Source organism: Ceratotherium simum, chromosome 34 (genome assembly GCF_057802395.1).
Source record: "Ceratotherium simum simum isolate JZ-2026a chromosome 34, ASM5780239v1, whole genome shotgun sequence".
Lineage (NCBI taxonomy): Eukaryota > Metazoa > Chordata > Mammalia > Perissodactyla > Rhinocerotidae > Ceratotherium > Ceratotherium simum.
Window position 1 is genome coordinate 10416038 of NC_141933.1, and position 10891 is coordinate 10426928.

At 47.3% G+C, this 10891-nt stretch overlaps 1 protein-coding gene across 2 annotated transcripts; it reads left to right on the forward strand.

Moving 5' to 3' along the window:
• The first annotated feature begins 342 nt into the window (after nucleotides 1-342).
• HNRNPUL2 (heterogeneous nuclear ribonucleoprotein U like 2) lies at nucleotides 343-10220 on the forward strand. 2 transcript variants are annotated; one of them, XM_004437489.3, is made up of 14 exons: nucleotides 346-1173; nucleotides 3114-3249; nucleotides 3546-3622; nucleotides 3823-3962; nucleotides 4277-4367; nucleotides 4465-4577; nucleotides 4786-5049; nucleotides 5223-5345; nucleotides 5736-5864; nucleotides 6406-6574; nucleotides 8280-8480; nucleotides 9475-9548; nucleotides 9797-9904; nucleotides 10026-10220. In XM_004437489.3, exons 1-14 carry the CDS (start codon nucleotides 630-632, stop codon nucleotides 10104-10106), a joined length of 2250 nt encoding a protein of 749 aa, XP_004437546.1. In that variant the 5' UTR covers nucleotides 346-629; the 3' UTR covers nucleotides 10107-10220. The 2 variants fall into 2 exon arrangements, 1 of the variants encoding a protein (XP_004437546.1); XR_015549720.1 differs by lacking the exon at nucleotides 9475-9548 and having other exon boundaries at nucleotides 343-1173; nucleotides 10026-10044.
• Nucleotides 10221-10891: the final 671 nt, after the last annotated feature.

Below are 10891 nucleotides of genomic sequence, written 5' to 3' on the forward strand. Positions count from 1 at the left end.
TTTTATTCTCAAGAAGCTGCTGCACGTATAGACAGAGACTAACGAGTAAGCCCTAACACGACAGCGCAATCGGAAGGCAGACAGAAGTCAGGGTGGTGACGGGGTGGGAGGGGCGTGTGGCGAGGGAGCTCCGGGCGGCTGCGCAGAGCCCCCGGCTGGAAGTACGGACAGACAGGCGCGCACACGCCTCGGTGCTACGAGGCACTTGAGCCGAAGCCAGCCTTTGCCGGCTGCGGCTCCCGTGCGGCTGCGCGGTGACACGACCGGCGGCGATTGGCCCAGGGGGTGAGAGGGGGCGGGCGGTAAAGGGAGGGAAGTCCGCCGTCCTCGGCGCGCGCCCGCCCGCGGCAGGGGAACCGAGGGGGCAGGAAGCGAAGCAAGTCCCCGCTGCGTTGTTTTGGGCCCCCCGGGCCGAAGGGGTGAAAGGAAGGGGAGGGAGAAACAAACCTACGTAGCGGAGGCTGCGCGCGGCCCTCGCCGCCTGCGTGCGTACGTGCGTGCGCTCGCTCGCGCGGGCTCCGTGCTGGCGCGTGAGGCGGAGGCGGGCGGCGGCGGCGCCTGCGCGGTCGGGCTCGGTCGACGGTTCGCAGGGGAGGAGGCGGCGGGAGGCGGAGGAGGCGGCGGCGGCGATGGAGGTGAAGCGGCTGAAAGTGACCGAGCTGCGGTCGGAGCTGCAGCGGCGGGGCCTGGACTCGCGCGGCCTCAAGGTGGATCTGGCGCAGCGGCTGCAGGAGGCGCTGGACGCCGAGATGCTCGAGGACGAGGCCGGCGGTGGCGGGGCCGGGCCCGGCGGGGCCTGCAAGGCGGAGCCTCGGCCTGTGGCCGCGTCGGGCGGCGGCCCGGGCGGGGACGAGGAGGAGGACGAAGAGGAGGAGGAGGAGGAAGACGAGGAGGCGCTGCTTGAGGACGAGGACGAGGAGCCACCCCCTGCCCAGGCCTCGGGCCAGCCCGAGCAGCCGCCGCCGGAGCCCCCAGAGGCGGCAGCCATGGAGGCCGCGGCCGAGCCTGATGCTTCCGAGCAGCCAGCGGAGGAGGCGACGGCCGGGTCAGGTGGGGTAAACGGTGGCGAAGAGCAGGGCACCGGCAAAGGGGAGGAAGACGAGCCGGAGGAGCGGAGCGGGGAGGAGACGCCGGGATCCGAAGCGCCTGGTGACAAGGCCGCGGAGGAGCAGGGTGAGGAGCTGGCAGCGGAGCCTGCCTCCAGCCTGCCGGGTGCGCCCCTGACCCAGCACCCAGCCCTGCACCGCGGGGTCCGATCCCTTGTTCTCGCTTGCCTGAAAGTGCAAGATTCCCGTCGCCGTTTGGTGGGACTCCCCAGGGGAGGTGGTTTTCATTCTCTAGCCACGTTTCGAGGGGGTTTGGCCGCCTCCGGTGGCCCCACTCGCTGCAGGAGGGAGGTTGCTGCCTCACTTGGTTCTTTGGTGGTAGTGGATGGAAGTGAGCGGTTTTGTATGCGAACTGCTCCGTGAGCGACCTGTGGAGCAGCCTCCCGCGGTGCTGGTGATCTTTTCCTAAAGCGAGAATGCGGAGGACTTGGCGGTAATAGGGGGACAGCCAGACCGACTGCTGGAGGCTTCGGCCTTTGCGCTATCTGGCTGTTGATTTTTTCGCCATAAAAATATTAAGCAATAAACTAAGTTCGTCAAAGTTCGCTCCATCGAAAAGCACGTTGCTAGAGCTTGAGCCACGCAGGGTATCTGGAAACCTGACTTTGTTCCTGCTTTAGCAGCAGGGGACAGCCTGTGGTGTGAGGGTGTCGAGTTTAATAGTTAACTAGTGAAGAGAAAGCCTTAATCTAGTGCGTTTGGAATAAGTTAACGATTCTTGGGTAGTAGGGGTTTTACCTTGTCTGAGTTTTTATGATTAAATTTTAATCTTCCCACTGAGTCGAAGAGTGAGCATATTTGTAAATTTGCGTTGCTTAGGTAGCCTTTTACATTTCAGGTCCCTGGCTTCCTGAATTGGAATGGTTGAGGTGTTGGTGGGTTCATTGAGTAACCTGGAAGAGAATGTGTAGAGTCGCCTCAGGGAGTTAGTGACCTTTCTCTCTTCCTTTGAAGTGATTGGATGGTTAGAGCTGATCCATAACTATCTGTCAGAGTAGAGAGGAGAACTAGAGCTGCTTCCAAGACTAACTATGAAGTGGGTTGCCTTAGTTCTTATAATACATTTTTTAGGCTTCTGCGTAGTGTCATCATGTAATTGGAACCCCTTCTATGACAGTCGTATGCAACTTGCAGATTGTCTGTCTTATGTCCAGAAACAAAAATCCTATTACATAACCTTTGACTTAACGTGTATCCCAAATAGCAGATAAAAAAGGTTAAGGGATAAAAGACTGCCTTAAAGAAATTACTATTAAAAACCTTCCTAGTGTTGCAAACCACAAAGGCTTAAGGAAAAATTTGGGGTTTTTTTTTCCTCTTGTAAAGAAGGTTGCTAAATATATGACAACACCTTTCTGCCCCAATTAATGTGCATTAAAGATGCAGTATTATTTATGGGTGTCTTGTGACTTAATGGTTTACTTCTGCAACTTTCAGTAGAAATCCATGATAAAACTACAGCTCTGTATCATGCACTTGAGTCCATCTGCTATTTAAGTAAAGCTGTGGATGGCTGTGCATTTTAAAGCTGGAAAGGTAAACTATTGAAAAGAAAAACTGAGGGTTCTGTGTCATGAAGCTGTGGAACAGTGATGGAAAACACATATTAAGTGTCTAGAGCAAATCCAATCTAACAATCAAGAATCAAAATTAAATTAACCTTGAAGTTTTTTAAAGACTTAGGATATATTTTCTTATGTTATATTGGTGGGAAAATCTGCAAGTTTGACCTGATTTAAGCAGATAAATTTAGAATGCAAAAATTGTCCAATTTTTATCTACTCCTTGACTGTAATTAGTCCATAATGTTCCTTTTTTTTGAAGTAAAATCTCAACCAGTGACAGGAAGATAATTTTTGGAAATAAAATGTTCCATGGATGCAGTAGGAATAACCTGCCTATTCTGAGTAGACAGATACGCAGATGCCCTGTTAGTTTCTTTTGGTTCTGAGCTTATTCTACACTCTAGTATGAAAACTGCTGATTTTCTTTCCCTCCTTTTTGTAGGAGATGACCAAGATAGTGAAAAGTCAAAACCAGCAGGCTCAGATGGTGAGCGGCGGGGGGTAAAGAGACAGCGGGATGAGAAGGATGAACATGGCCGAGCTTACTATGAATTCCGAGAGGAGGCTTACCACAGCCGGTGAGGGAAACAGTCCCTTTCATTGAAGGGAGTGTCTGCTCTGATTTTGGTATACCTGATGTTGATTGGAGAGTCTGGAAAGATGGGTGGATTAAAAATGGAATAGGTTTTTATAGGCATAAGGTTTAGATTGAATCTACCCTGAAAGCTGTTGCCCTTTTCTCATTTGTTGAAAGCAGCTGTCTGCTGGTATTTTATATTTGCTGATAGTTTAAAACAGACATGATGTCATGCAGACACCCCTCAAAGAAGAGGGCTTTGGTTACATTGTATTTGCTTTTCTCTCACATGTATAGCTCAAAGTCTCCACCACCCCCTGAAGAAGAGGCAAAAGAAGAGGAGGAGGATCAAACTCTTGTGAACCTGGACACGTGTATGTATAAGGCAGACAGGTTGGGGTTTGTACCAATCACAAGTGATTTTGGAGATTAACACTTCGTGGTCTACAACTTTTAAGAGACTTAGCACATGGGAGATTTTGTATCCATTCTTGACAACTGGGTATATTTGTGTTCTGTTGGTGGCTTTCAAGTCTTGGGCATTGGAGTAAACAGATTGCTTCTTTCTTAACAGATACCTCGGATCTCCATTTTCAAGTGAGCAAAGACCGCTATGGAGGGCAGCCACTTTTCTCAGAGAAGTTCCCCACCCTTTGGTCTGGGGCAAGGAGTACTTACGGAGTGACAAAGGGGAAAGTCTGCTTTGAGGCCAAGGTAGTATATACAGCTCATTAAGACCATTCATTTATTAAATTATTCATTAAACTGTTATGTACTGGCAGTACTATGTATTGCCTACCAGTATTTTATTAGTGCAGAAAAGGCACCACGCTTTAACAATAACCTTAGCTCCAGTTACCAAGAAATTGGCCCCTTTGGGTCTGGTTTAAGTCCATTGACAGTTGTTATTCTGATGTTGAGTTGTGATAGTTGTAATTTTCAGTTTGTATAGAAATCTTGTCTTTCTAACTCAGACTTTGCTCCTGAGCTGGTCACAGTATTTGAGAGTTTTTTTCTGACTTGGCCAGGTAACCCAGAATCTCCCAATGAAAGAAGGCTGCACAGAGGTTTCTCTCCTTCGGGTTGGATGGTCTGTTGATTTTTCCCGTCCACAGCTTGGTAAAGTTATTTTTAACTTTATCATTAGTGTTTGCTACCATATTGCTTACTCCATGGGAAGTTTGGGTGTAGGTAACTTATTTGTTCACTATTCTAGGTGAGGATGAATTCTCTTATGGTTTCGATGGAAGAGGACTCAAAGCAGAGAATGGGCAGTTTGAGGAATTTGGCCAGACTTTTGGGGAGAATGATGTTATTGGCTGCTTTGCTGTAAGTGCTCTTGAAAGTTGTGGATTTGCAGCAAGAAGTGGATAGGGGGCACTGGGAATTCAATTTGCTTTCCATCAGCTGCTGTCTTTTATGCATTGCTTAGTTGTGTTGTGCAGCAGTCTGAGTGAAAAAGAGAAGGTTAAATTGTAAGATTTAACCTGCCTCAAAGCCTGTACGGCCATAATGCTCTTATCTTTTGTCATTATAGAATTTTGAGACTGAAGAAGTAGAACTTTCCTTTTCTAAGAATGGAGAAGACCTAGGTGTGGCATTCCGGATCAACAAAGAATCCCTGGCAGACCGGGCCCTCCTACCCCATGTCCTCTGCAAAAATTGTGTTGTAGAATTAAACTTTGGTCAGAAGGAGGAGCCCTTCTTCCCACCACCAGAAGAGTTTGTGTTCATCCATGCTGTGCCTGTTGAGGAGCGTGTGCGCACTGCCATCCCTCCCAAGACCGTAGAGGAGTGTGAGGTATGTCAAACAGTTTCCAAAAACTTAGTGCTCCTGCTTTGGAATGGTGGGTGGGTAGCTTTTCTTCTCCAAGCTTTACTGAACTGGGGCAGGGGAGGATGTTCTTGAATTGGGCTTTGTAAATATGACTCTCACTTATTTTTCATAGCATTCCTGGTTCTGTTTACTTGCAGGTGATTCTGATGGTGGGACTGCCTGGATCTGGAAAGACCCAGTGGGCACTGAAATACGCAAAAGAAAACCCTGAGAAAAGATACAATGTTCTGGGAGCTGAAACTGTGCTCAGTCAAATGAGGGTGAGCTGGGGGAGGTTAGTCAGCTGTGGTGTTTGCTCTGAAGGTACCAAGAAATGCCTGTAACCTTTTCCTGTTGGAGTTAGTCTTTCAAGTGTCTGAGAACAAGGGTCCCACAAGTAGAGAAATGAGTTCTTTTCAATATGTGTTTAGGATAGATTCTTTTTCCTTTGCTGTGTTGTCAAATTTCTGAAAGCTGATAAAATCTGGACTATATCCAGATGAAGACTGGAAATGACTCCTGCAGGAAAAGGGCCAACATTCACAGCACTGAGGAATAGGAATGAACTGACATGAACTGATTTAAAGAGGTGACATTTACCATTGACTCTTGGGCTTTAACTTACTGTATAACTTCTTGTGTTTCTGTTCACTTCCTCTCAAACTCACCAGATGAAGGGGCTCGAGGAGCCAGAGATGGACCCCAAAAGCCGAGACCTTTTAGTTCAGCAAGCCTCCCAGTGCCTTAGTAAGCTGGTCCAGATTGCTTCCCGGACAAAGCGGAACTTCATTCTTGATCAGGTATTGTTCAAACGTTGAAAAGAAATCTAATTTTACAGAACGGTCCAAAGATGAAAAATTTGGTATCCACTTAATGTGATAAAATTGCTTAGAGTCCAAGTGGGGTGCATATGTAGAGAGAGACTGAATCAGAGCAGAATCAGGTTACCTAATAAGACCTAGTGGTTGTGTGTTAGAGTTGTAATGATTTTTGAACTCAAAAGGCTACCTCTTATTACTGTTTTTACTAACAGTATGTGGACTCAGACTATAAAACACGTAATGGAGGCAATGGAAAGAGCGTTGGAGCTTGTTTGGATTCCTGGCTCCACCACCACTAGGTTTGTGAGCTTGGACAAGTCTTGGCCTCTCTGAGTCTCCATTTCCCTCACGTGCAAAACAGGATAATATCTGTCATGTACAGTTTGAAGAATTAAAGAAGATTGTGTGTATAAGACCCCAAATCTGGTGCCTCACTTGTAAAAGATACTCAGTAAGTGTTTTGGTTGAATTTGAGTGATAATTTTTATTCCTAAAACATCTCTTACTCCTCCTATCCCAGTGTAATGTGTACAACTCTGGCCAACGGCGGAAGCTATTGCTGTTCAAGACTTTCTCTCGGAAAGTGGTGGTGGTTGTCCCTAATGAGGAAGATTGGAAGAAGAGGTTGGAGTTGAGGAAGGAAGTAGAGGGAGATGATGTGCCTGAGTCTATAATGCTGGAGATGAAAGGTGGGCTAAAATTATACAAGTTAGGGATCCTGTCCTTGGTCATTGCACACCATACTAGGGCCTCTTAGCACCTGAGTGATTCTCCACATCTGAGGTGTAAATCTGAAGAGTAAATTAACGGGTGTGAGCACTTGTAGATAAATGAATGAGCAGAGTGAATGGAGAAGCAGTAACCCTTTGGCTTATTCTGGCTAAGATACAAAAAGAGAAATAGTAGTCGGCCACAGGATAATTATAACTCAAGGCGGAGGCTTCATTGAGTCAGTTTTTCATTTAGTAAATGCTTAATGTCTGCTCTCTGTCCAGTACTGTTCTAGACGTGGAGAAGTAGCGAATGAAAAAAATGCTCTGCCTTCATTGAATTTATACTCTAGAGGGAGGAGGTTATTATGGTTCAGATTAAAATACGGTGCTTGGCGTGAATGATTTCATCAGTATATCTTGATTTCTAGTATTAAAATAGCTTGTTTTTTGTTTCTTTATTTGTTTTGGGTTTTGGTATGTGCCTGAAATCTTTATTGCAATACAAAGCTTTAGAGCAAGGTCCCTGTAAGGCAGAAGTAACTGTCTTAATTGATCTGCTTCCCGCTCCCTTCAGAGTGTGCTTTTTCCCCTTGCTACCTTCCGCTCCTGGCATCCCACCTGTCTTATCAGCTACTTCGAATTCTGGTAATGCCCAGGCTCAGGAGCTGCTTACACATCTAAGAGCCGGATTCTCTTGAGTTTACTCAGCGTGAACTATGCCAGTCCATAACTGATATTCAGGCACTTGGAAGAATTTAGTTCAGTTTTATAAAAGTGAGGGCTAAATGGATTCATCGAAGAATCAAGAGAGCCCTCATTGAACTGAATTCCCCTGGGACTCAGCCTCTGAACTTGATGTCTGGAGACTGGTGAATTTGCTAGCCCATCATGCGCAGGTGCTGAATGATGGGCTAGTGTCCTGTCCTCCTTGTATAGAGGAGTAAGTGCCCTTAGGCTTGGGTCAGTTGCTCATTAAGTCTCTTTTAAGAGTGGATTTCTTAGCATCTTATCTAACCAACACCAAAACTTTCTCAGTTACTTTTAGCCTCCGGCTGCCTGCTTCTGCCGTGATAAGAAACCTTAACCCAGGGCCGGCCCCGTGGCTTAGTAGTTAAGTGCGCGCGCTCCGCTACTGGCGGCCCGGGTTTGGATCCCGGGCGCGCACCAACGCACCGCTTCTCCGGCTGTGCTGAGGCCGAGTCCCACATACAGCAACTAGAAGGATGTGCAACTATGACATACAACTATCTACTGGGGCTTTGGGGGAAAAAAAAAAAGGAGGAGGATTGCCAATAGATGTTAGCTCAGAGCCGGTCTTCCTCAGCAAAAAGAGGAGGATTAGCATGGATGTTAGCTCAAGGCTGATCTTCCTCACAAAAAAAAAAAAAAGAAAGAAACCTTAACCCAGGTCACTCTTAATTTATTATGGATCACTTGAGAGCTTGTAAATCTACAGTTTGCAGAGAGCCCTTTGTCTGGGGCTGTTAAAATTTAGGGAAAACTTATGGTAGAGAAAGTGACTTGTTTCTTTAAATGTGAGTGGGTATGAGCCCAGCACTTTTTTGTGCGTTAGAAGATGAGGCTTAGGAAACCTTATTCTTCCTGTAGTGGAATTTTCATGATGAGATCTTACCCATCTGTACACTCTTCAGGCCCTCAAGTGTCTCTCTTACTCTTACAGCCAACTTTTCTCTGCCTGAGAAATGCGACTATATGGATGAGGTGACATACGGGGAGCTGGAGAAGGAGGAAGCTCAGCCCATTGTCACTAAGTACAAGGAGGAGGCCAGGAAACTGCTGCCCCCCTCCGAGAAGCGGACAAACCGCCGAAACAATCGAAACAAGCGTAACCGGCAGAACCGAAGCCGAGGCCAAGGCTATGGTGAGTCCTGGGGACCCGCCAGCCCCCAGCCTCAGTCTGTTCTTTGTGCTGAATACAGCAGGATCCACGAGGAAACCAAGTCAGGTCACTAACAATAAGGAAATACCTTCTCTATGGAGCTTATTTCTTCCTGGATCTTTTACCCCCAGCTTCTTGTGCCTTTTCCATAATCCTTCAACAAAAGGTAGTTAACTTTGAACAAAAATATTGTTGCCATGAAAAGCAATGCTTGAGCCTTCTCATTTGTCTAGTTTTCATTTTTACATATGGATTCCCCACTTCCCTATTGTAGTATATCTGAAGGATTTCTGTGGTGAAATCAGATTCTCATTTTAAGTTTTTTTGCTGCTTTGTTGGATCAGCCCAACTGTACAAACCAGAAAGTGAATGCATTATTCAGTAATTTTTGAGTTATAAAGTAAGTTAGGCAATTAGTGGAATTAGTTTCCTTCCTGCAAGTCTGATTTGTCAGTTGCCCCTCAGTGTGCGTTAATTGCCCTTTACAAATGTCTGTGTGTGTTGTTGTCAAAATGTTGCGTGCCTGCTATGTGTTAGACACGAATACCAACGGTTCCTGCCCTGGAGAAGCTTATTATTTAGACTTGGTCTCATTTGTATAAAATGATGGGGCTGGGTTATATGATATCTGAGATCCCTTCCAGGGCTGAAAGTCTGTGATTCTATGAATGGCAGTTTTTACTCATGTTTCCAACTCTGCCATGTATCCCTTTGCCATCTTAAATGTTTTGCAGGAATTGGGGAGCTTCAAAAGCAAGGTGGCTTGGTTTTCTTGTGTTTCTATTCCTCTGCCCTCCCCCCTCAGACTTTTTAAAAGATCCTGGCTGGTGCTTTAATTAACATTGTGTGAGCCTGACAGAAGCAGGCTTCCTATTCCCCCAGAATTGCCTTTGGCTCCAACTTTTTGATTTCCACTCAGACGTGGAGCCAGGACCCCACGCCAGCTGTCTGAGCGCGCTCTCCATTTCTCTTCCAGTGGGCGGGCAGCGCCGAGGCTACGACAACCGGGCCTACGGGCAGCAGTACTGGGGGCAGTCTGGAAACAGAGGGGTGAGTGCAGCTCTCCTTCTGCTCCTCCCTCTGGGCCGTGATAGCCATTCCTATTGGCTTGGGGGAGCAGAGTGGTTTGGGCTGTTTTCTCAGGGCTTAGGGTTTCCCACATTTAATGTGTTCCTCTGGAAGATTAAGCCTGTTCATAATATCAAGCTAAGATCTGTCTCATTTAAGACGGGGGATAGCAGTGGATCATGATGCTGAAAACCCATATATCTTCACTCTTTCTCTTTCTCCTTTCCCAGGGTTACCGTAATTTCTACGATCGATACAGGGGAGACTACGATCGATTCTACGGGCGAGATTATGAGTACAACAGATACAGAGACTATTACAGACAATACAATCGGGATGTAAGTATCTTCTGGGGCTAGAGAGAGGGTGAATGGGGACAGGACCAGAGGAATGAGTGTCATGCCTCTCCGTCCTCAGCCAGCTGTGGCTCTAAGTGATGGGGTTTCCCCTCTCTTCTAGTGGCAGAATTACTACTACCACCACCCCCAGGACAGAGACCGATACTACAGGAACTACTACGGTTACCAAGGGTATCGGTGAAGCCCCTGCCATTGTCGCCTGTCAGCCATGAAGCTGAATCTCTGGGGGTGCCAGGCACCCCCCAAAACACAACCAAGGAAAACAGGGGCTGTCGGGGTGGGGCTGAGCTGCCGGGGAGGGGCGGTGGGGGGGAGGGTGCGTAAGCAGGGGTGGGGGAGGGGGGAGGTGGAAACCAACAACAAAACTGTACATTTTTTTTAAAGTTTGTTGAAAAGAATATTGTCTTATTCTATAAAACATTTCAAACCTAGTTAGATATTTGTAATCAAAAAACATTTGTGCAGAAAGCAGCACTTAGGGCTGCCTGTCCTATACCCTGCAGTTAGACAGGAAAAGAACCGAAAATGTCACCCTTCTGACATTCTAAGGCAGCTGGACTGGCAGCCAAGTAAGGGAGAGTGACAAGGTGGTGAGGAGAGGGTGGGAGCATGTGAGGGCACTCTCCAGAGCAGGCAGGAGTGGGGACAGAGGGAGAGCTTGTGACTGGGGCAGTGAAAATAAACGATTGGCTCTTATCAATCACTTGCACCAACTAACCGTTTGTATTTTCTTTACCGACCTTTCCCTCTTGGGATATCTGGTCTGGTGGGCTGGGAGGCCAAAGAGTCCCTATCTCCACTTTTCTGTGCCTTCGTGCTGTTTGGCTGAGGCATGGAGACTACCAATTGGGTAGTTCTATTATATAGGATTCCCAGGCCAAGGCAGCATAGGGATTGTTCTTGATTGCAGGGCAAAGCTTGTACCCTCTGTGTACCCATTAATGAATTTCCATAAAATCCTGGGGA

What these genes read in the sequence shown, in the direction of transcription:
- HNRNPUL2 (XM_004437489.3), top strand. Translation starts at nt 630, where the DNA reads ATGGAGGTGAAGCGGCTGAAAGTGACCGAGCTGCGGTCGGAGCTGCAG. An exon ending in TCTTGTGAACCTGGACACGT is followed by an intron (nt 3,623 to 3,822) that starts GTATGTATAAGG and finishes CTTTCTTAACAG; the next exon opens with ATACCTCGGATCTCCATTTT. An exon ending in TTTTTCCCGTCCACAGCTTG is followed by an intron (nt 4,368 to 4,464) that starts GTAAAGTTATTT and finishes TCACTATTCTAG; the next exon opens with GTGAGGATGAATTCTCTTAT.